We start from the raw sequence: 23,217 nt of genomic DNA, 5'->3' as shown, positions 1-23,217 counted from the left end.
TTGTACTGAAAATCCAGATCACGGTCAGGGCTGACGGGAAATGTGGTTGCACCTGTGTCGCCGTGCGGTTAAGACCAGGGCTCCAGGGCAAGGCGGCGGCTGCAGCCGCGGGCCAGACACGTCTCCCTCTCACCCCTCTGGCTCCCCGTCTCGGGTGTGTTTGACGCGCACTATTCTGCGTAAACTTTTTAGGGATTCAGAGATGCCAGCCTAGTTCTTAGAATATGGAGGTCCCAGTACAGAATTTTTGGAAACACCTGTGTTGAAGAGGTAGAAGAAGGAGGAAGAGCCGGGTGAAGAGTTGTTTTGATGCCTTTCGACATTTCCCTAGCGGCCGGAGAAGGTAGCGCTTAGGGAGGACGAGTGCTGCGCCCTGCCTGCTGCGGAGAGCCGCAGGGGAGGCCGGCGGCCAGCCCGTGGCGGGCGGGCGGGAGACGGCCGCAGCGCGCGCCGCTTGGCCCGGCCCGGCCAGCGGTTCCTGCTTCCTCCGCTGCTGCCCTCGGGGCCAGGTTGTCCTGGCTCTCGGCGCCGCTGGGAGGGTGAGAGGCGCGCTCGGAAGGACTGCTGGTCACGCTACAGAAAGCAGCGGGAAAAGCCACATTTATGTTTCTCCTATGTGAGGCATTTCGGAGATTGACTAGCGAGCTAGAGAGTGACGGGTCGATGTTTCCTGTGGGGCATAAGGAGCAGGGGCTGGCCAGCAGGCTCGGCTCGCGTGCCTCCTGACAGGCGCTTCGGCTGCCGTTCGTTGGCGTTAAGCCGTTCTTTGGCGTGAAAGCCCTTCACGACTCAAACAGTGGCACAGCAAGGACACTTCTGGGGGAGGGTAGTGGCATCTTTAAAATGACGTCGATCAACAGGAATTGATGTTGCCCCTCCCCCGCCCCATCCCCACAGTACGACCGTGGCCCGCTCAGCGCCTGGCGCCCTCACGTTACTGCACCCTCAGACCCCGCTTCTACAGCGGGGGACGCCTGGCTTGCTCCGCACTAATGTATAATTAGAATAGCAGCGGCACGGACACAGGTTTTTCTCAATGGGACCGTTATCTGAAGAACAAACGAGCCCTCCCGGTTGGCCCTCCTGACCGCGCCCTCGGCCTGTCAGCGAGGCTGCGAGCGGGCGTGGAGTGACTTCTGTGTGTGTGAGTCTCTCATTCCTCCTTCGTAAAATGCAGATTATGTACGTATGTGTACTTTTCCCTTTTGTTCTTTACAGCTGCAGATTTTTTCACAGATTTGGAAAATGCATGTCAGGGGAAAATTGACGCGGCTTATTTTGAGACCAGCAAGTACCTACTGGATGTTCTGAATAAGAAGTACAGCCTGCTGGACCACATGCAGGCCATGCGGCGGTACTTGCTGCTCGGTCAAGGGGACTTTATCAGGCACTTAATGGATTTGCTCAAGTAAGGAGGCTCTTGAGGTTTTCTCGTGAACGTGCAGTAGATATCAGCAGGATAAAGAGCTTGAAGTTTCTCTTTAAAAGAATAAGCGACATTAGAGGAAATGTGTTCAACTCTCATAGAACGTTGGGAAGGTGAAATCCCAGGAGAAAAAAGTGTCGCGTCATCAGGCCGACGCCCCTTTAGTTCTGCTTGTCCTGTGCTGCGCTCACGGGGCTCGTGCGCTTCTTGAGCGCTGGCACCGACCAGCAGGGGTAGGAGGGGTCGGTCAGCTTAGCGTCAGTTTGAGAGTAGTCTGAGAAATAAAACGTGTGTTTTAAAATGGAATTTTTTCTTCCGTGTTTTTAGTTTACAGTATTTCTTGCTAAAAAAAACCAAAACACGAAACAACTTCATAGAACAAATACAGCTACTCCTTCCATTTAGTTCCATGACGTTCCCCCTGGCACCGTCCCTTCTAGAAGGAAGTGTGTGTCCCTCCTTCCTGCCATAGAGACAGGAGGGCCAGCTCTGTAGCAGACAGCCGGGCCCCGGGCAGCCGAGGGTGGCCACAGCGTGGACTCGGGCGCCTAGGACCGGACATGTGGCTTCTTGGCGCTGCCTTTGGGACACTTCAGTCATGCCTGTGTGAGTCCAGCGGTGTCTCGGGCCTGTGGTCCCCAGACTCCATGTGTGTCAGAATCCCCTCCGGGGATTGTTGGACTGGACGGCCGGGCCTGCCCGCAGAGCCCGTCTCCGTGGCTCTGGGCTGGAGCCAGGACGGTGCGTCCCTAAGAGGGTCCCAGCCGAGGGGAAGCTGCCGGCCTGGGGAGAGTGCACTTGAGAAGCCGCTTCAGCCATGGAAGCTCCGTAGTTGCACCTCTAGCCAGAAGGCCGTCTTCAGTATGAAAGATGATTGAGTTTTGGGGGCACACGTAGCAGGCTCAGGGGTAACCTTGTTTGAGGAATTAGCTCATGAAAGAGTTGATGGTCTGCTGAGCATGAATTTTTAGTGGTTATACTTCCTGAAGGAGCCTTTCTGCTCTCCGTAAGGAAGGGGGTCGCTGGTGACTTAGGTACTGGTCCCAGGGCAGCACCTGTGGGGAGTGGGTGGAGATGAGTTTTTAGGGGGAGGTGTTCCTTCAGTGGCCCGGGGGGTGGGGGGCGAGTGTGCAGCTTTGGGGTGGAGGAGAGCAGGTGTTTCGTGAACGTTTAGAGGCCATGGCCGTGTTGCAGATCTCGTCATTTAGCTGACTTACCCGTGTTTGCCTTATGCTGGGTTTTAATAATCAGAGTGTCTCATCCCTGATAGTAAATGAAAAATTTATTTCTTCTCAAAGGCCTGTTTTAAGTTTCCAGTTTTAAAAGGGGAATGTCGTCGGTCTCTAGCTTGCCTCAGATTTATTTGAGTGACACTGACGTTGTTGGTCCTTTTTCACCCTGCGCACACCTGGGGCGGATCTCAGAGATGTTAGCTTCATATTTAGTAACGCAGATGTCAGTAACCCTTAAATGTTTGCTGGTAATGCAGTAGTTTTTAGCCTTTAGAATCATGGTGTCCACACAGCCAGTTGTTTTGATTTAATCTAGCCCTTTCTGCCCATTGGATCTGTACAGGAAGTTACAGTAGTTCATGCTACTGTAGGCCAGGCTTAAGTTTGAAAAGTGTATTCGTTAACATGCGTGGCTCACTTAAGGATTTTCGATTTTAAGCTGAATCAAAATTAATTTTAAAGAAGTGTTTTGCTCCCCAAAATACTTGATGAAATCTTGTTTATAGTCAATTCTGTAGCATTCAAATTTTAGTCATTTTGTTACTGTGTTGTATTGGTTCCATTTGTCCTTTTAGGTTTTGTAATTTGAACTCTTTATAATTTTAAGTTTTTAGGAAGTGCATTAAGAATTCAAGTAACATTCTCTTTTACTCTTACAAAAATCTGTTAAGACCAGAACTTGTCCGTCCGGCTACGACTTTGTACCAACACAACTTGACTGGAATTCTTGAAACAGCTGTCAGAGCCACCAACGCCCAGTTTGACAGCCCTGAGGCCCTCAGAAGACTGGATGTGAGGCTGCTGGAGGTACCGCAGCTCTGGTCCCACCCGGGGCTCCTCGTGTGGCCTGAGGCCCCGCTGCTCCGCTCCGCTCCGCTCCGCTCTGCTCTCTTCTCTTCTGTTCTCTTCTGTTCTCTTCTGTTCTCTTCTCTTCTCTTCTCTTCTCTTCTCTGTGCTGTACCACACTGCTCCGCCCTGGGGGGGAACTGGCCACCATGCGTCGGAATCTCTGTCCGGTGGCCTGGCGTGGGGTGGCCTCAGACGGGTCGCCGCACCTCAGTGTGTTCTGCTGACAGAGGGCCCCCAGGGCTGCGGGCAGGGGACGTGCAGCTCTGTCGTGGGGCCTGGCCACATGGACGCTTAGTTACTACCGCTGCTGCTGCCGGTGACAATACCGGGCACAGAGGTGACAGATCACAGTAGCATTGATCACAAACAGAGGTGTTTAGTCTTAGTTGATAGAAGTTGACTTTTTTTAGGGGAATGAGTATTTCATAAACCTAATATACTGTTTGCTTACTTATGATGAAGGACCATTAGCAGAACCTGTGGGTTTTTAAAAAATGTTTACTTTTAAGGATTAGGAACACAAAAGGCAGTGGGTTTTTGTCGTTTAAGAAAAGGCTGATGAATGTTAAAACTGATTTTACAACATTCATTAAAAGCATGCTCTTTATTCCAGAATATTTGCAGGGCACCTCGTAGGTGCCTGTCAGTGTCTCGATGCTGAGGGTACAGGAGGGGACAGAAGGCGCCCCCTGCTCCCGTGCAGCCCACGCTCAAAACTGCTGAGTGCTTGTCAGAAATGGGCTTTATTTTAATGCCTTTTCGTTGAGGACTCGACAGCCTCACAGTGGTGGGAAGCCCCGCAGTTGTGTGTTTGTTTTTGCTCTCAGGTCTCTCCAGGTGACACCGGCTGGGACGTCTTCAGCCTGGATTACCACGTCGACGGGCCCATCGCAACCGTAAGATCCCGCTGGGCGCCGTCATAGCTGTGTGGGTGGCTGCGCGTCCTGTTGCCTCAGAGTCGGTTTCTCTCTCGAGCGCCTCGTGAGGTGCTCGCTTGCACCCATTGAACGAATGCTTGAGCCAGAGTCGCGTGTGCGTGTGCGTGTGCGTGTGCAGCGGTCGCTGATGAGTGCTGAAGTGCTGGATTATTTTAAGAATTCTTAATATCATTTGTCCTTGTCATAGGTTTCAGCAAGTACTGAATAAATGGGTTATTCATTTTGTTCCATTATTCTTAGACTGTAGTGACAAATTTGGGATAATTTGAAGGGAACTATAAAGTATTTTAGTGGCGTTGTATTTTTACTACTTGGATAAAATTTGATATTTAGTATTCACTTAAACTGATGAGAAAATCGATGTCCTGTTGTTCACGGTGCTTTCACTGTGTTTAAAGAAAAGCACTGTTTCCTTGAATGGTCCCCAGGTCGTAAAGGGTTGACCAGCACAGCCCTCTCCTTGTGTGTCTGCAATTAAAATGCCCTCTTCAGTGCTCAGTTTTTCTTTATTCAGACTTGAGTGAGCTCTCCTTGACCAAGGTCTCTCTCTGAACTTACCTCAGTCATTTTCATATCTGAAATATTGAAGAAGGACATGCATTTCTTCTAATTCTTGGGAAAATATTTTGTTAAGAAGTAGTGTGATTTGGCTCTACAGTGTTTCCCTAGCGGTCTTTGCAGAGTTGGAGTCCGTGGCTGTCCTTCCTCTCCAGGTGTGATGTGGGCCTGTCTCCTGCTGGAGAGCTGGCACTGAAGCCAGGCTCTCCTGCATTCCCTTTGGGCTGACAGCTTTGCTCTGGCAGGTGGCTCTGTCTGTCTCCTGTGAGGCAGTAGCTACTGGGGCAGGCTTTTTACACCTAAACTCCCAGTGTTTAAATTTTACCAGGTCAAAGCTACTACATTTTCAATATATAACTGTGCTCAAACTTAATTTTTGGTCATATTCAAATTAGTTTTTTCTCCTTTGATGTATGTCATAAATAGTTTTAAGTAATTATAATGTACAAAACAGGATATTTTAACAAATTATTTATGTTAGAAACTTTCATATTCTCTACCTTGTTAATATTGCATATATTACATATTACTTTTTTCATAGTATAAACGATACCACAGTGAAGGCAGCTGCATCGATTATTTCACAAAATGTAGGTGCCTGGGGTAATAGATACGCTGAACATGGTCTATATACACGGTTTCTTAATTATCGTATGATAGTGCACATCTTACTGAGAGTGTCGAAGTTATGCGTTGTATACCTTGTGCATAAACAACTGATCACGTGGTGTTATATTTTCAAGATTTTAGGTTTTTAAAAGCTCTAGTAGAGTCAAGAAAAGAAGTTTATATCATAGATGTATTTAAAAAGAAATTTAAGATAGATCCCTGCCTATGGCTAATAGGTGTCCCTTTCCTTGCCGACTCCAGTGGGTCGACGGTCCAACGGGAGAGGCTGGATTGGAAGGAGAAGAGGTCTTGTAATTGGTTGGTGGAGGCTGCCCAGGACTCACACGGGGAGTGGCCTCTTGCCTGCCCGGTCTTTGCCCTCCAGTCCCAGGGTCGGCGTGCGTCCTGGGTTGGCCTGTTCTCAGTGGAGTGGCTGTGTCCCTGTAGCCATTTTATTATACAGCTGCAGAGAATCAGACTAACGTTAGAAATTGAAATTATTTTTAACTATCACATTAAATGCTGTGCAGTTGGATACAGAAGTTACTAGAAAGATAAAAAGAGGGCTATCTTCTTTAAAAATTTAGGGTTTTAGAATCAGATTTTAGAAGCAAATGGATTTCCTGATTTTTCCCTGTTTAATTTACCATATTAATCTCTATTTCCTGTCTATTCTCATTGAGATTGTCATTTTTTATATAGAATTTAATGAGAATGGGTACGTATCTTAGTTACATAGTTATATCTTCTATAACACAGCATTATTTTAGATTCTTACAAATTCTGTGAAGAAGGATTTGGAAGGACAAATGTCATTTTGCAAATGGGCAGGATAAAATCCATTTATTTCTACCCTTGGTCTCCAGGGTGTTACATGAGCTCCTGACACGGGAGCTTATTTGTTGAATGTTCCGCCAAACTTTATTCTGCAGTAAGTGATGGACTGAGGGGCCACGTCCTGGGGTGCTGCTTCCCTGTGTGAGTGCAGCAGGATGTGAGTGTCCCCTCAAGGCAGTTCACAGTTGTAAGGAATTTCGGTCACGCTGAACTTTTGTACATCAGGTCCGTTGAACGTGCTCTGACACATAAACGATCAGCGTGGTTGCTGTGTGATGACACTTTCCTAAAGTGTGCTGTGTTGGTTGCTTACATACTACTTAGAACGTGTTAGAGTTGGTTGTGTGTTCTCTGGCTTTTTGTTTAAGGGAAAAAAAAAAAAAAGACTGAGCCCTGCCCTGGGGGGACCCTCACCTCACAGGATCCTGTCAGCCTGTGTTCTGCTTTTTCCAGGTGTTCACTCGAGAGTGTATGAGCCACTACCTGAGAGTGTTTAACTTCCTTTGGAGGGCCAAGCGGATGGAGTACATCCTCACTGACATCCGGAAGGGGCACATGTGCAACGCCAAGCTCCTGAGAAATATGCCAGGTAAACCCCGGCAGAGGGCGTGTCCTGCCTGGCCCTTGGTTTCTAGCAGCTTCGCAAAAACAAAAGTGTTCTTAGAGTAATTGAAAAGTGGTTTCTTGTGCTTTTGGATTTGTCTTTTGTGAAGAGGCTCACTTGTAATATGCTTATCTTGACTTCAGTGCAAATCAGGAGAAGAAATTGAGTCAAGTTAGGTTTTTTTAGACATTGAAGTTTCTTTTAGAATCATGTAGTGTTCATATATGTACTTTAATTTTTAAAAAAAAAATAATTTTTAAGGAAAGAAAGCCGTTTAATAAATCACTGGCTCATTTAAAATTCACTGAGTGTTTTAATTAAAGTCTGTTTGGGAATTGCTTTAATATTGCTTTGGTTCATAAACCAGGACATGGGAAGATTTTACAATATTTTATAGTTAAAAGTTATAATAAAACTCATGTCATGTAGTCAAGTTCATTTTAATGTTATAAATATTGAGTGACTTCAGTTATGAATAATTTTGAAATCTTTATATTGAAAGTGATTTGGTCAAAACGTTTGAGAAAGTATTTCAACAAATTATGTCTCCAGAGAAGAACCAAACGGTCATACTGTTAATCCTGTGGTGAAAGCAGTTACTAAAAACGGAGCAGTTGTTTGCAGAAAGGCCTGCGTGAGCTCTGCTTGTTTACTAGGTCGAGGCTCCTCCCTGGGCAGCTCCCAGAGTTCCAGAACTGTGACAATCCCAGAAGCTGGGGGCTGGTGGGTACCCGTCCATGTGGTAACACGCGGAATCACAGGTTTACTGGCGTCCAGGCGTTCTGTATTCCCGGCGGGACCCGGCGAGTGGTCCTGATGCTCTTAGGCTCCTGGCCGAGCTTCCTCCAGACTCACTTCGAGAAGATTAATGGTAGGGTCCCTCTGAAGTAGCTGAGAAGGAGGCAAGAGGGGGCGTTTTCTTTGAAAGCCTCTCGTGGTTGTGGACGGTAAATATGCCTTCAGCGTCCATTTTCTAGTCTATGAGGGCGGAGGCGCTGGCTCCTGGCTCTGCCTCTGCCGCCCTCCCCGGAAGTCGCACGGTCGGTGCACCTGCCAGGTGTCCACCGGGCCCGCCCTCCCCGGAAGTCGCACGGTCGGTGCGCCTGCCAGGTGTCCACCGGGCCCGCCCTCCCCGGAAGTCACACGGTCGGTGCGCCTGCCAGGTGTCCACCGGGCCCGCCCTCTCCCCCTCCCTGCGAGCAGAGGGGCCTCATCTTCCTCAGTGTCTGATGGAGATCATTTCAGCGCAGTGCAGATATTTGTCATTGTATCACTCTTCTCCTTTCGAAATAAGCAACTGTATTACTTTTAGCTGTGGGAAATCTGAGCTCTGTAACAGTTCTAAGTATTAGCTGGTTCTGATACATTGTTCTGATTTGAATATCAGCATCTGTGCAAATTGGCTTTTCTGTTATTTTGAATAGTCAGCAATGAGTTTTGTTTTCTACTTGAAGATAACTAATGCATTTATTTGATCAGTTTTCTGTGTAATTTTAACATAACTTGATCCTATTATATCGTGTTCAGTTTCAGCTTCTTTCACTGAGCCTTCTCCCTTGTCATTAAAACTTCTTCTAAAATATTTTTAATAGCATAATATTGCCTCCTGTGGACATATCATTTTATCTTTTCTCTTTGGTTGGACATATAGTTTTTTTAAATTATTTTTCCACTAATATAAATAATGCTATAAACTTTGTGTAAATATATATTTATATGTCTCTGAATATTTCTTTAGAGTAGGTGAATTGGAAATGGAATTGCTGGGTTAACAGATATGAATCTTAGTTTTACTTTACATTTACTAATACTTGTATTTCTTAGTCTTTATATTTTAACTCTGTTGGTACATATTGTCAGATTACTTTTCAGGAAAGTTTGTACCTGAAAAGTTTGTACCAATTTAATTTACATCCCCGTAAGCACAGCTGTCACTGGTTGATAGTTGTCTGTATTGCTGTTCTCTTCTTTTTTTTTTTTTTGACTAACATTGGATATTATGTTCAAACAAACTCTCAATTTGATAGGTGAAAATGGAAGTTCATTTTATTTATTTATTTGTTTTCTATGACTTAAAAAAATTTTTTTGGCCACACCCCATGGCATGCGAGATCTTAGTTCTCTGACCAGGGATCGAACCCGTGCCCCCTGCAGTGGAAGCACGGAGTCCTCACCACTGGACCACCAGGGAGTTTCCCCACTGGACCACCAGGGAATTCCCTGGAAGTTCATTTTAATTCCTCTTAACGCTTTTTAAATTATCATTGAATGTAAACACTTTCCTTTCTTTCTTTCTTTTTTTTGTCATTTGTGTTTCTTTTTTCAGGAAATTGTTTTTTTGCCCATGTTTCTGTTGGAGTGCAGCATTCTTACCTTTAACTTATAAGGAAGTGTTTTAGTTATTAATGGCCAGGCAATTTGATGAACAGAGATCAACCAGGTAGTTAGTCTTTTTAACACAGCAGATTTAGAAATGTCCCACCAACCATAAATCTGAGGCAAAAATACAGGAAGATTCCAGAAAATGCTTCTGAAAGCAGTCCGTGGAGTCCCTTACATATGCACGTGTGTGTTTGGTCATGTGCACAGTATCCATGATTATCATCCCAGATATAATTTTAATAATATTCATCAAAATAAGTTGTTTGGAGTAAATAGTTACACCTGAAAATGATTTTCTCAGAGCAAGAGTTTTTGATAATGGTATGCCAAGCCGATTAAACCCATTTTTATATATATTTGCCATTTAGCTAGACAGAAAAGATTGTTGATCTGAAATGGTTTAAAGATTTTTTTCCTTTAAAAAGAAATGAAGTTCTTTTGTTAGATTCAGTTAATCTAAAAACTGGTGCTATTAGTGGCAACTAAATGTGTATTTCAAATAAGATTTAGCCAGGTGAAATAGACAAATACAGAATGACAGGTAAATGAGCTTGCTGCCTTCTTTCTCAGCCTTTGTGTCCTGGGGGGAGGGAGTGCATGGAGCTTCCCCTCCCCAAAGAATGATGTTAAAATAGTCTCCTTTTTGGTCCTCGTTGGAAATAAAACTGAACGAGGAGGAGGTAGGGGAAGTGGTCGGCTCCCCTGCCGGCATGGGACTTGTTTTCCTTTCTTGGTGATTCATACGATAATGATTCATCTTACAGTTGGTGCTCTAGACTTAGTGGAATGGCGGCCCAAAGATGAGTAGATGTGTTTCGCTTTGAAAGTCCCTTTGTGTGTCTGTCGTTTTCATCCACGTGGGTGAGTAGGTAGTCCTCGGTGATTACACGCCTGGGAAGCGTCCTCTTCTTGTTTGCCGGACTGCTAGGCCGCGTGGATAGCGCTCTGCCCAGGCGCCGGGCGGTGCTGCCTGGCCGGGCTGCGGCCTCGAGCTGATTCTTCGTCTTCCGCCTCAGAGTCCTCGTCTGGGTCGGGGCTGGTTGGCAGCACTGCCTTCAAGGGTTGCCAGGATGGAGTCTGTGCAGCGCTCAGCCCAGCACCCCTTGGGGAGCCCCACGTGGACAGGTGTCCTCACACTTGCCTGGTAGACAGAGGACGCCAGACGGTGTCTGCAGGAGGCCCTGACCGGTGACCAGAGGTCCTGTACCCAGGAGACAGGGAAGACCCAGGATCTTACCGACGTCCTTTGACTCCATAGCCTTGAGAAATGAATCTCATGGGTAGTTTGGTGAAGTCACTTTTAAATATCATCCCCTCAGCTGTAGATAAAAGTTGAAGGAGGTGATTTTGAAATTGTGAATAAATTGTTTGAGGGTATTTTTTAGAAAGAAACGTCTGTAATTTTTAACAACACTCAAGGCTATTTCCAGTGCATCTCCAGTTGGGCAGAAGCTTCCGGGAAGGATGTCCAAACCACACGGTCAAGCCGGTGAGAGCTGCTGGTGTATTTTAAAGCCCTGAAGTCCCTCCCGCAGCCTTGAGGGGCAGTAGAGAATTTCAGACGGCTCTAACGTCTCACGCCTAAGTCCGCCGGAGTGGAGACGGTCATTCTTGGTGTCTGTGTAACGCTGTCTGCCGCCACGTTAGCCCAGCGGGAGATGTACTGTGTTTATGTATTTATTGGACCTCAGGGTGAATGTTGCTTTGCTTTGGGGATTTTTAGAATTATATGGTTATTTGTGGTTCAATTATAAAAACACAAGTACTTATATTTTAAGTATGTTTTAAGTGTATTTTCAAGGTTGTGGGTAAAGAGATTCAAGGGCTGTTTCAGGTGTAAGTTGTATTTTTTAGGAGTTAAAGGACCAAAGTATACCTTGTGAATTCAGTCTCTGTATGAATTGGGTTCATAGTCGCTAGAACCTTAACTGGGCAGTGAGCAGTTCCAAAATCTTGCAGCTCAGAGCGCTTGCTCCCCCCGTGGGGAAGGGAAGCCCTGTGGTGTTAGAGGGATTGCGGACCTCACCGTGTGGGTCGGTTTACCAGAGCCTTTTCAGGGGGCAGTGCCCTCGGGTCCCTTCACTCGCAGAGGCTTTATCTTAGAAGGAGGGTGCGTTAAAGATGCTGTCCTCTGTGCTCCCTTCAGACTCGAGAACAGATGGTTTTTCTAGGGTGAAAATACATTTGGTAGTACTTGAAGACTATAAGGAAAATAACACATATTTTAACATTGTTGCCAAATTTGCCTTGGTCGCGGAAACCTTTTGAAAGGGATGTGAATGAAATAGTCAAGACACAGATGGTGCAGATTGTCTCCTTAAAGTTTGAGGATCGAAATGATTCATTCAGTGAATAATGATTGGCCTACTCAGTGCTGCCCGTTCTTGGTATCCAGTGGTGGATGTGACAGAAAGGTCCCTGTGGTCAGGAAGCGTCTTGTCTCGCAGGCAAGCTGGACGTGTCAGCAGGCACTTAGGGCACTTTGATCGTCGACTGAAGTGGGAAAGACCAGGTGCTGAGGGAGTGCGGGAGGGAGACCCCCACCAGGGGGCGTCATAGGATGGAGGGGCTCCTGGGCTGGCATCTGGAGGTGAGTGCGTTAGAGGGGAAGAGTGGGGAGGGGGCAGGGCCGGGGGCCCGGCAGAAGAGCGTGTTCAGAAGCGGGGCTGGGCCAGGTCCAAGGGCCTCGAGGCCGAGCGAGCCGGTGTGACTTCAGTGCGGCGGGGGCCAGGGAGGGTCCGCCCCGAGGGGTGAGCTTGGCGGCCAGCGGACCGGTCCACCATGACCGTGTGCAAGGGTTACGCAGCCCGGGGAGCCTGCAGCCTCGGGGCTGAGAGCCGTGGGGTGGGAGGTGTGGCCAGGAGGGACCCCCGGGCCTCTGCTTCCGGGCACTGCGGGAGGAGCGGGGGCCGGGCTGCCAGGTCAGGCGCGTCTGTGGGACATGTTCTTAAGGGTAAATGGATCCGCAGCCCAAGGCAGGTCTGGGCAGGAGGAAAAGACTTCAGCGTAGGCGATACTTAGAGGAGAGCCGCACTACACGGAGCAGTGAGACCTGGAGGCGCGCTTCTTCCCTGGTGTGTTCACGATGTCCTGCAGCCGGAGGCCGGCGAGTGGCCGCCGACGTGCTCTTGCTTCTTCACGGACCCAGGCCCCCGGGCAGCGCTCAGTGTTCTCGCGCCATCCGCCGGGAGCCGGGAGGGGACCTACCGTTCTGCCTGTGATCTTAAACTCTCTTTGGTGGGAAAATGTCAGGCTGGGTTAGTGTAAACTGCAGACCCGTCTCAGGAGGCTGGGAAGCAGGCTGCCCCCGTTTGCTGTGAGCGCGGGCAGAGCCGTGCCCTCGGAAGTGGTGAGATTGTGCTGGATGAGGCCTCAGAGACGCTGGGCTTCCAGGAAAGGTCCACCCGAGGTCTGTGATGACATGAAGAACACTAAAGAAACAGACCCTTCCGTAAGGGGTTTCTAGACTATTTTGTATCACAGACCGTTTCATGGAACTTTGCCACTCTACGAAGAAATCACATCACACCGAGAAAGATCTGGAGAACCGGATTGGCACGTGCCCGCATGCCTGTGGGATGTTTGAATGTACACGGACGGCTCTCCAGGGGGGCTGCCTAGCGTCGGGAGAGGACAGCCTGCCGTTCCAGCTCTGGTTAAACCCCAGATGGAGTTGCACACTGGGGTTACTTCTCTGAGAAGCTTACCTAAACCACAGTGCAGATGAATATGGCTGAAAACAGCATGTTCTTACGCCGTTTTACATTGAAAAGTAATTTTAGTTAAATAGACTTTGAGTGCTAGACTAGAAGTCTTAGCCCCTCTGATGGTTTTAGTAGGAAAAGTACATCCTTCACTCTGGACTTACAAATGAAATAGGAAGCTTACAGCTGTCTTTCAGAAGAATGTTTACCGTATTCATGGATTGCAGATTCCTGATGGTATGGGGGACATCAGGCTTTGGAGCCCCTGCCGATCTTCTCAGGTGGCCGTGCTCTTTCTTCCCTGGCCGAGGAGGACCCGTTAGACCAGCCAGAATCGGCACAAGTGTCGCTTAGTCCTCGGCTTGTAGAAAGCAGTATTTTTTCAAGTATATAGCACCACTCTTGTTTTTTCACACCTGTTTATACGACACTCCGTCATTACTCTTTGAGGAAGGGACGAGAATGATTTCTCAAATAACCGCCTGCAGCGACAAGTGAGTTATCCAGGTAGCTGACCGAAGGCCCTTGGAGCGGTAACAGAAATATGTCCAGTCTGACCCGTATTCAAGTCATTCCCCCAATGGAGCCTTCAAGGACAGTAGTATCCCATGATAGCCCAGTGGAGTCTCTGAACAGAAATGAAAAGTCCAAGCAGAGAATGGCTGCTCCCTGGTGACCTTCCAGCCTTTTCCTGGTTTTATAATCTCACAAAGAACAGGAGTGGAGTCTGGGCCCTGCCCACCCCCCTCCAAGTTCATGTTTCTCTCAGGTGACAAGGTCACATTCGGTACTTAAGGAAATGTCATTTTTGTCGCCAAATAGCTAGGGAATAGTAAAAGTCTCACGCACAGTAGGCAGACTTACTGATTGTAAAGAAACCATAAAATTGAGCTTATATTTATTCAAGATATTGCATTATTGTAAAACAATTTCTCTAATTTTCAAATACAGTTATTTCATTTTATGCCATTTCTTGTTAGATCCTTATATTCTGTAAAGTAATCTGTCACTGCATGATTAGGTGACTAAGTACGTGTTTAAGTAGCACAGAGATGGACTCTGGAAAGGCTGTTTCCTGCTTTAGGGGTCGAGAGTGAAAGTGAGGGGGTTGTCGGGAAGGCAGCCTGCCGGCGGCCAGGAGGTCGGGCTATGCTGCTGTCCGACCGCGGTGTCCGGCTCTCTTGCAGAGTTCTCTGGGGTGCTGCACCACTGCCACATTCTGGCGTCCGAGATGGTCCATTTCATCCATCAGATGCAGTATTACATTACGTTTGAGGTACGTTCGCATCAGCCCTTGATTCTGGTTGAGGTCATCTTGTCTCAGGCCTTCGCGCTGTGCTTCGTAGAAGGTGCTGCGCCAGCGTGGCGCCAGCTCCCCCCTCAGGCTCTCGTCGTTTCCAGGTGCTTGAGTGCTCGTGGGATGAACTTTGGAACAAAGTGCAGCAGGCCCAGGACCTGGACCACATCATCGCCGCGCACGAGGCCTTCCTGGACACCGTCATCTCCCGCTGTCTGCTGGATGCCGACTCCAGGGTAAGACGAGAACGGACGGTCAGCCAGTGCTTCCCTTGGGCTCGTCCCCGGTGCAGCCACGGCCCTGGCGGTCGGGACAGTCTTGCTGTTAGTGTGATGTTTCCCATCAGGGTTGGAGCAGCAGTGCTCAGGTGAGAACGTGCCTTGAACTGGGCATGAGAGGATGAAGACTGGTGGCGCCCATCCACCTCCTGGGGGTGGCAGCGATGTCCTCGCGCGCTGCTCGGGGGGAGCCGTCCTGAGGGGTGGCAGTGTGAGAACAATCCTTCAGAGCCCGTCCTCGGTTCAGGTGGGCGAGGCCAGGCCTCCCGGAGCCCCGCGGCAGAGTCAGGACAGGCTGTCTGTCTGCCTGTTTACTGACACTCCTTCCTGTAGGCCTGCTGGAAGTTGCACGTTCCGTGTGGCAAGTCTTCCCGGAGCTTAGATTTTATTCAGAGATCTGGGAAAATAAGGAACACTTTGCTTTCACTTGAGACAAATGTGAAGCAGGAAGCAAAATTTCAAGTACATTTTTGACGTTAAATGTGCGACTTTAAAGACGTTTCAGGATTGCAGGGGGCTGCTTCCCACTAAGCCTCCACCCGCTGCAGGGGTCCTTCTGTGGGAACACGCTGCTTGAAAGGGCTTCTGTTTTGTCTGATTTTTTTTTTAAGTAGATAGCTTTCTTAGATGTTGCCAGAATCCCCGCCGGAAGCGTGGTGTGCCTTTGCATTCCCGACAGCAGGTGCCTGAGGGTGCATTTTCCTACAGCCTCGCCAACAGAACGTGTTGTCATACTTTTAAATTTCTGCCAGTGTGATAGATAGGTGAGAAATTGTATCTTAGTGCTGTTTTTTTTTTATCATTTTTTAAACTAACATCTTTATTGGAGTATAATTGCTTTACAGTGGTATGCTAGTTTCTGCTGTATAACACAGTGAATCAGCCATACTTGTCTGATTGTTTTAGTGTATCTGGTTAGCCATCCATGGCTGGGAAAACAGGTATTTTGATGTGCCAGATTTCATCATTAGAGAATTATTGATCATATGTGCTTCTTTATAGATGCTTCAGATCAAAGATGCTTCCATGCAGAATGTTTTATAAATATATTGAAACAGTGGCACAGGAGTAATTTAAAGTACTTGGAGCGTGAGGCGCACACACCTCAGGGCTGTCAGCCTCGTCACTGCACCTTGACTGTGTCAGGCTGGCGCCGTGGGCAGGTCCTGTGGGGGGTCTGCCTGCTGACACGCTTATGTTCAGTCCGGGTAGATGGGTGTCCAGGGCCCGACCTGATGGGCTGCGGGCGTTCGCTGCCACCGCGTCCTTGTCCACTCGCACGGCGTGGGGCACCGCGGGCAGGTGGGCCTAAGGCTCCGTCCCGCTTCTCAGCTTTTGACCCCCGGCATTCCCGTGTTTTGAAAGAGCACGACACTCCTCTCTCTTCCCTGCGTTTGTGAGAATTAAATTGTGTGCTGCTCATAAGCCGTCACCATAGTGCCCGGCACGTGGGAGTTGCTACTGTTTTTAAACAATTAAAAGTCATCTTGTGTGTGTGTGTTTTGCGGGGAGATTTACGATCGTTAGATCTAGTGCTTTTTAGAAAACGTGTGAAGGGCTGAGGGTTGTCTCCCAGCTGGCGAATAAGGAGCACGTGCACCCGCCAGTGGCGGTGTCTCTGCCCGTTTGCACATGTGGAAATTCCATTGTAAACAGCTAGCAGCCACACTGCTCACTGCTAAAGATGTCTGCGGGGAGGAACAGAATCCAAGGGAGAAAACAGTTTTGCCTGTAGCATAATTTTCTCGGGATAGTAAATGTTTGTGTGTGAGTTGGGCCTGGCTAAATGCATGGAAGGAGTCATTGGCTGCAGCCTTAATGATCTGTTCTGAAATGGTCCGTCTGCTGAGGGTTTTACTTTTAATTTGATGGTTTATTTAAAGTAATCACTGGAGGGTTTTTTGGTTTTTAAGAAACCCAGTATATAAAACAAATTGAGGCAGTCTGTTATTGACATAAATTAAATGTATTTTTCTTACGTCACTTAGTAAGAAAAACAAGGCTGTTTGATACACATAGTTTTGAAGTTGGAGGTTGTGACAGGTGTGTGTATACATTTTTGTAATTTCTGTTTGTGCATTCTTGAGAAAAATCCTGAGTCACACTGTAAATTGTTGCAAACCGGCGTCAGCACAGAAGGCGCTTTTGTAGTCGCCCCGTCTGAACAGATTGCCGATAACAGAAGCACATATTGCACTCTTAGCTTGGAGTAAACAGCAGTAAGTCACCCCAGCTCCAAAAATAGTAAATTCTTATTTGACTACGATAAAGAAACAAACTAGAAGAAATAAATCCTTGTTGAAAAGTCGTCTCCAGTTTTTGTTTTGATTTTGTGTTACGGCTGAGGCCCCACCAGGAACAGGCGGCTCTGAGCCGAGCGCAGTGCCTGCTGTCCACGAGAGGCCCCGTGGGTGTTGGCTCTCATGTTACCTTTCAGCCCCCTGCCCCTTCCCTTCCGCTGGCGCCCGTGTCGTGGTGCTTGCCGTACAGCCTTGGGTTAGGATGTGTATGGTGTGTGGATATCCTTTGGTGTACATACAAGACTGTGTGCTGTGGTCTCCTCCTGTCCGTGCTGCACTGGAGAAAGAATGAATGACCTGCGGTAGGTGTGTGCCCTGAGGAACCCCGTGAATTAGGGAGATGCACTGTTGCCCTTGGTTTAAAACCATCCTTTCATTCCTGGTGTAAAGCATGATACCTTTTGCTAAAAAAGCCTTGCAGAATTTGTTTTTTATACTTTTTAAAGAATTTCCTCTCTCATATTCTCCATGTCTGGTTTTGGTATGTGCCACCAAAAAAAAAAAAAAAATTTGTTTTCCCATCCCTTTCTAATCCTCGAGCAGTCCCACTGCGGATGCAGCTACGTGCTCCACACTTTGGAGTTGGGCAGCACCTTGGGGTGCCAGGTCTCGGTGACGATGGGAGGCGATTCGGCCGAGAGCCTGGGCTCTGTCCGCTTGCTGTTGCTATGGTGATTCAGAATTCGCGTGTTTGCCAGGACCAGGTGTTCAGTCAGTGTCTGCTGATGCATGAATGAACAGCTAAAGAGCTCGTTGAGAATTTCACTAAGTGTCAATATTTTATTTGAAAAACTTAGTAATAAGTGTGTTGGGGGCTCTGTTCATAAAAAGAAAAAACTTGTCTTCTCTCCCCAGGCACTTTTAAACCAGCTGAGGGCCGTGTTTGATCAAATCATCGAGCTTCAGAACACTCAAGACGCCATCTACAGAGCCGCCCTGGAAGAGCTACAGAGGCGCCTGCAGTTTGAGGAGAAAAAGCAGCAGCGTGAAGCCGAGGTATGCTTGTGGTGCTGGCGGTCTTTTCGGTTTAGGTAGTGACCCGTTGCCGCAGTGATTACCAGTGCGGCAGAGAGTCTGCCGCCGAAGTGCCGCTGGGGCTGTGGTCGTATCCACGTCCGGCTGGGGTCCCGAGCGGCTGGGGACTCTTTTACAGGGAGCGGGCACCATCGCCGTCCTCAGCTTTAAAAATAAACGAAGGCGGTGTTCACGGGAAGCGCTGGTCTCTTGCCAGCGTTCCTCGGTAAGTGTCGACACGTTCGTCTGCATCGCTGTCTCCGCCGGGCCGTGCCCGACTCTGCAGCGCTCTCATCTGGAGCTGGTGGACACGTGTGTACCCGTGGGAACCGGATTTCTGCACGTCGGCTCTTTTCAGTGACCTTACTGACGTAGTTCATGTCCTTCATGACCTTGAAGTACAAAGATTTATTGAATGAGTTTGAGTCTTTATGGGATTTCTTGTATTGGATGTAATCTGTACAGTCTTTCACTTTTTCAACATGCTTATTCTTGGGGTGGTGACAGACAAATTGTTCAGTCGGTGCGGTTGGATTAGTTTTATTTTTGAGTAGTCCCTTATAGTCTGTGTTAGAGGATCGTTAACTTGGAAGGGTCACAGCGCATTGTGTATGTGTCGTGCCTTCAGGGTGTTTTAGAGATGGGTGTACTGCTCACTTGGTTTGCATTGCCAGGAGCAGGGGTTTGTGGCTGAAATGCCAGAGTTGGCGACCTCCCCGCCCCCCGGGGCCTCCTGGCCGGGCCCGGGAAGCCTGTGCACCAGACGGGCTGAAGGCCCACGACCCCGTCACCGGCTTTGTGCCTTTGCTGACTTGACCCCTCTGAGACCAGTTTCCTGGTTTGTCGAATGGGAGTGATAATAAACAGACAGACTCCCCTGGACCTCCTTATTTTCATTGCTGGTGTATGTCAGCTGCTAAGTGTCCAGTAAATCCAGCCACGGCTGTGGTTTCTCAAACTGCCCACTTGCCCAGAGCTTGCCCTTCTGGGGAGTCACCGAGCTGTGTTTCTGCGCTCTGGGGGGACGCCCAGGCTCCCTCTCCAGACTGTTAACCCGTCGGCGCCTCGGAGCAGATCTGCCTGATAAGACAGGTTATTCGGCGTGTTTGTTCAGATGTGCTCGGGATACGCGGGAGAGGGAGGAGCTGCGCGTGTACCCGAGGAATGGTTAACGGTCACGAGGCAGAGTGATCTGCGGGCTGTCGTCAGACCTGAGGCCCCCGCAGGCTGGAGGGGCTGTGCAAGACGGCTCGGAGGGCCCAGGGCGCCTGGCGGGGGGCCTCGGCCCGCCCCCGCCCGCAGCCTTTCGCATGCCTGCTGCTGCTGGGCAAGGGCTCCCGGGCGCCTCGTCCTCCTTCAGTCTCTGCCCTCGGTTTTCTGCTTTCTTCCCACTTCTCAACACCGTGTGTGATAGTATGTCCAATTCAAATTTAGGACTAAAGGCCTTTTCTTTCTTTCTTTTCTCTGTCTCACAATTGGAAATCTTGTTTTCTAGCAGGAGCTCACCCAGCTCTTTGTTCTCTGACTCCACCCGCCCCCCACACACCTGTACACACCTGTACGCACCACGGTCTCAGAACAGGCATCCTGACCCTCCCCTCACAGTGCAGCAGCCGTGCGACTTCCCAGCCACGTGTCCGCTACCGCAAGGTGACCTCCCTGAAATAGCTTTTCCCGGAAGGTTTTGCCACCAGCTCAGTACCCAGTTAGATTAATTGGTTTCATTTTTGCTTTTAATTATTAGGGATAGCTTTTATTTATAAAACAGAATTGAATTTAACTATGTAAAATCATTACCTGCTTGCAAGTACAAGACAAAGTGTTTGGACATAGGCACTGTGCTGCTGACACAGTGCTGGGCTGAACGCGCGTGTCAGCCCAGCTGTGAGGCGTATACCGCGTTGTGATGCTGCCTCATGCTGTCCACTTGGGATTCCTGTGCTTTTTTATATGTACTGTACTACCGTAAAATAGAATTTTTACAAAATTTGTTTGAAAAGACAAAAGGTGGTAGGGGAAGAAGAGATAGAAAGTAATATAAGTTTAGTAATTACTTCATCTTTTAAAACCGAGCATTGAAAGATATTTTTTAAAGCTCATGAAGTAAGTGAAACAGGTAGACATATATTAAAAGACGTAGACATGAAAATAATGTCTTCTAAAATCAGGCAGCAAGAAGGGGGACGCCCCTCATTCGTACTCAGGTTGGTTGGTAACGCTGTCTGAAGAAATAGAGCGCAGGGATGGCCGGTTTCCTGAAGGTAACCACTGGAACAAACTTAGAAGTCTTCTGGTCATCAGAAGAGACACAGACTGTACGGTAACAGATGACCGCCGTCAGGTGGACCGGAAAGTGTCTCATGGATGTGATGACAGTGAGACCAGATGTGTCTGTCCTATCAACAGAGGTAGCGGGGCTAAACCCACCTTGTCAAAGGAAAGGCCTCTGGGTAACCTCTGGTCTGGGGCTGCCCTCTGGACCCGTCGCCTGCTCGCCCACGGCTGAGGGCTCGTCTGGGCAGACCTGCTTGGTCGGGAGGTTCTGGGAGAGAAGAGTCAGGATAGAGTGGAAAGGACGGACGACGCACCGGGCACTGAAGTTGTCCAGAGGGAAGCAGGTTGCCGTCGAGGGCACAAGGCGGTAGAGAGGACAGGGCCAGCTTGTGGTGGAAGAGGGGGTTGCGGTGAGGACCCGCCGTGGCGGGAGGGCCGGAGGGGCGCTAGAGGTGACCCGTGTCTCTCAGGCCGCGGAGCCCCAGGACGCAATTCTGAAAATGCACAACCCTCATGCCGACGGAAATAAATGGGGAGAGAGTCACCCAGACGCCCGCTGAAGCCGCTGGGGAAGCAGCGAAACCCGGAGGCGGCCGGGCAGCAGGAGGAGGGCCCCGGAGAGATGAGGGTGAGCGTGGACGGAGGGCGTCCCAGGCCCAGGGGGAGCAGGAGAAGCCGGGCGCCCGCCCAGGAGGCCGTGGGGGGCAGACAGACACACCGAGGAGGTGAGGAAATGCCGCCTGCAGTCTTGCTCGGATCCGTGCAGTCAGCCTGCACCCGGGAGGGAGATGAAGGGCTTTCTCTGGACTTGCTAGAGTTGACCCCAGGACAGAGGGCAAATTCTAGGCTGAACAGCGGCTCAGCAAGGAGCAAAGTTGCTTATCAGCAGCTCCGCCGCCGGAAAGGGCGTGGCCGGACCTCTCGGCGGAGAGAGCGCTGCGCTGGAGCGCCAGTCCAGCCACAGGGAGGGGAGCGTCCAGAGCCTGCTTGGGAAGCCCTGTGAAGCTGGCAGCAGGTGCGAGAATCTTTACACCAGACCTAGGTTGTACACGCTGATGGAAGAAGTCTTGCAGAAAACACAGTGGGAACACTGAACAGAGTATTGAGAGAGCAGTTCACCAAGACTGGGGTTTATTTAAGGAATGCCGGGGTTCAAGAGATCTATTCATGTAATTTACCATGCTAATTGATAAGAAATGATCCTGTGATAATTCCTGCATGTGCTGGCTGGAAAGCAGCTAGTCAGCTTCACCAGTGGTTGAGAAGAGTCTTTTACATGCATCACGGCTAAGGGAAATGGTAAGAAGCGTTCCCATTCAAGTCAGGAGTTAATGCAATGTGTGAGCGTGCCAGTGCTTTGAACCGTCGGGTTCAGTTTACAGACGCGTAAACTGTCTGCGTTGAAATACGTACAAAATGACAGACAGATGCAAGGCTGTTTATTACGGCATCGTTTCAATAGCAGAGGACTGGTGAGCCGTGACAAATCGTCTGAATTGTTGGATGTCGCAGAATGTAACACTGTGGCCGATGAACATTAGTAAGAACAGTGAGGGAGCTCTACGTGTACTCGTGTGTACTGAAGTAAAATACTTCCGGGGTATGTTATTAATTGCAAAAAGTAAGCTAGAGGACAGTTTGGCATCAGAAAACGATCCTGGACGTTTCCAGCAGCGCAGAGGGGTGGAAGTCCGCCGCTGCCACTAACCCCGCCCCAGCCCCGCCCCAGCGCCCTCCCGCCCGAGTCTAACCCGTTTGCTTCCCTCCCACCCTCAGGGCCAGTGGGGGGTGACGGCCGCAGAAGAAGAGCAGGAGAACCAGAGGGTCCGGGAGTTCCAGGAGTCGATACCCAGGCTGTGCTCCCAGCTGCGCATACTGACGCATTTCTACCAGGTGCGTGTCCAGCGACAGGGTGCCACCCACGTGACACTGCGCTCCTCCCGTAACTGACGCTCCATGTCAGGTGACGGAAGGGGTGTCGTTCCAGCCGGTGCAGTCTTCGCCGCCGGTGGGAGTCTTGCCCTCGGTGCCGTCCGACCTCTGGTGGCCCTTCCTTCCCGTGGCCGCTCTGGTGGGCGCGGCCCTGCGGCCCCCTCCTTTGCGGACACGCGGGGAGCTGCTGCGGGACGGGCCTCAGGCTGCTGGGCCGCGGAGGCCACACGCTCTGCTTTGTCTGTCTCTTTTGAGGGTTTGGTTTCTGATTTCATGTTTCTCAAGGTGATTTTAGTGATGGAAATAGAGATGAAAAGATTTTATGAAGAGTTCTTCCACTCAGTTGCTGGTAACTAATTAGACAGATGAAGCATTGAACCCCAGACCTTTAAGAATTATGTTTTTGTGCTATGTATTCATTCGTTCAGAATTCTAAATGAAACGTCACGACCCTATTCCCTAGGCATCTAGTTTGCTTCCCAAGGTCCTCGTACTTTTTAATTTTGAATTTTTCTTCAGCATAACTAAGGGGTAAATTTGTCCCTTTTGTAAGTGGCCTCACTTTGGCATTGGCCTCCTGTTACCTTTTTGTTGAAAACATGTTTCATAAATGGTGGTAATGACTGGTTTATGTCCAGTGCAAAAATATCTTTATTGGGCAGGTGATTTGATGAGGAAGCACCGTCTTGACCCAGGTCATGTGTGTGGTGCGGGTTCATAATTCTCAGAAATGGGTGCCTCGTGGTTAGGTTCATGCTGTTAATTAAGATAGCTGCGCAGCTGCATAGGAGTACTCAGTAACTTAAAATGTGTCCAAGTGCTGATTTCTAAAAGGACAGTGGTGGTTACATGATTTCCCGGTAGAGTTAATACAGTTTTTAAAAAGTAATCTTAGGGCTTCCCTGGTGGCGCAGTGGTTGAGAGTCCGCCTGCCGATGCAGGGGACGCGGGTTCGTGCCCCGGTCCGGGAAGATCCCACATGC

At 49.1% G+C, this 23,217-nt stretch overlaps 1 protein-coding gene across 2 annotated transcripts in view; it reads left to right on the top strand.

The window, feature by feature from the left end:
- TUBGCP3 (tubulin gamma complex component 3) overlaps positions 1 to 23,217 on the top strand; it is a 58,992-nt gene that overhangs the window by 33,399 nt on the left and 2,376 nt on the right. Inside the window, exons 14-21 of one of the 2 annotated variants that reach the window (XM_024117452.3) lie at positions 1,237 to 1,408; positions 3,330 to 3,465; positions 4,335 to 4,403; positions 6,903 to 7,038; positions 14,327 to 14,415; positions 14,541 to 14,672; positions 17,870 to 18,010; positions 22,079 to 22,195. In XM_024117452.3, the coding sequence (XP_023973220.1) occupies positions 1,237 to 1,408; positions 3,330 to 3,465; positions 4,335 to 4,403; positions 6,903 to 7,038; positions 14,327 to 14,415; positions 14,541 to 14,672; positions 17,870 to 18,010; positions 22,079 to 22,195 (992 nt within the window). Of the gene's footprint in view, positions 1 to 1,218; positions 1,409 to 3,329; positions 3,466 to 4,334; positions 4,404 to 6,902; positions 7,039 to 14,326; positions 14,416 to 14,540; positions 14,673 to 17,869; positions 18,011 to 22,078; positions 22,196 to 23,217 lie in introns of both variants that reach the window. The other variant, XM_024117451.3, reaches the window with a different exon arrangement.

Source organism: Physeter macrocephalus, chromosome 13 (genome assembly GCF_002837175.3).
Source record: "Physeter macrocephalus isolate SW-GA chromosome 13, ASM283717v5, whole genome shotgun sequence".
Lineage (NCBI taxonomy): Eukaryota > Metazoa > Chordata > Mammalia > Artiodactyla > Physeteridae > Physeter > Physeter macrocephalus.
The sequence above is the reverse complement of the archived record's forward strand: the minus strand, read 5'-3'. Positions and strand labels throughout refer to the sequence as shown.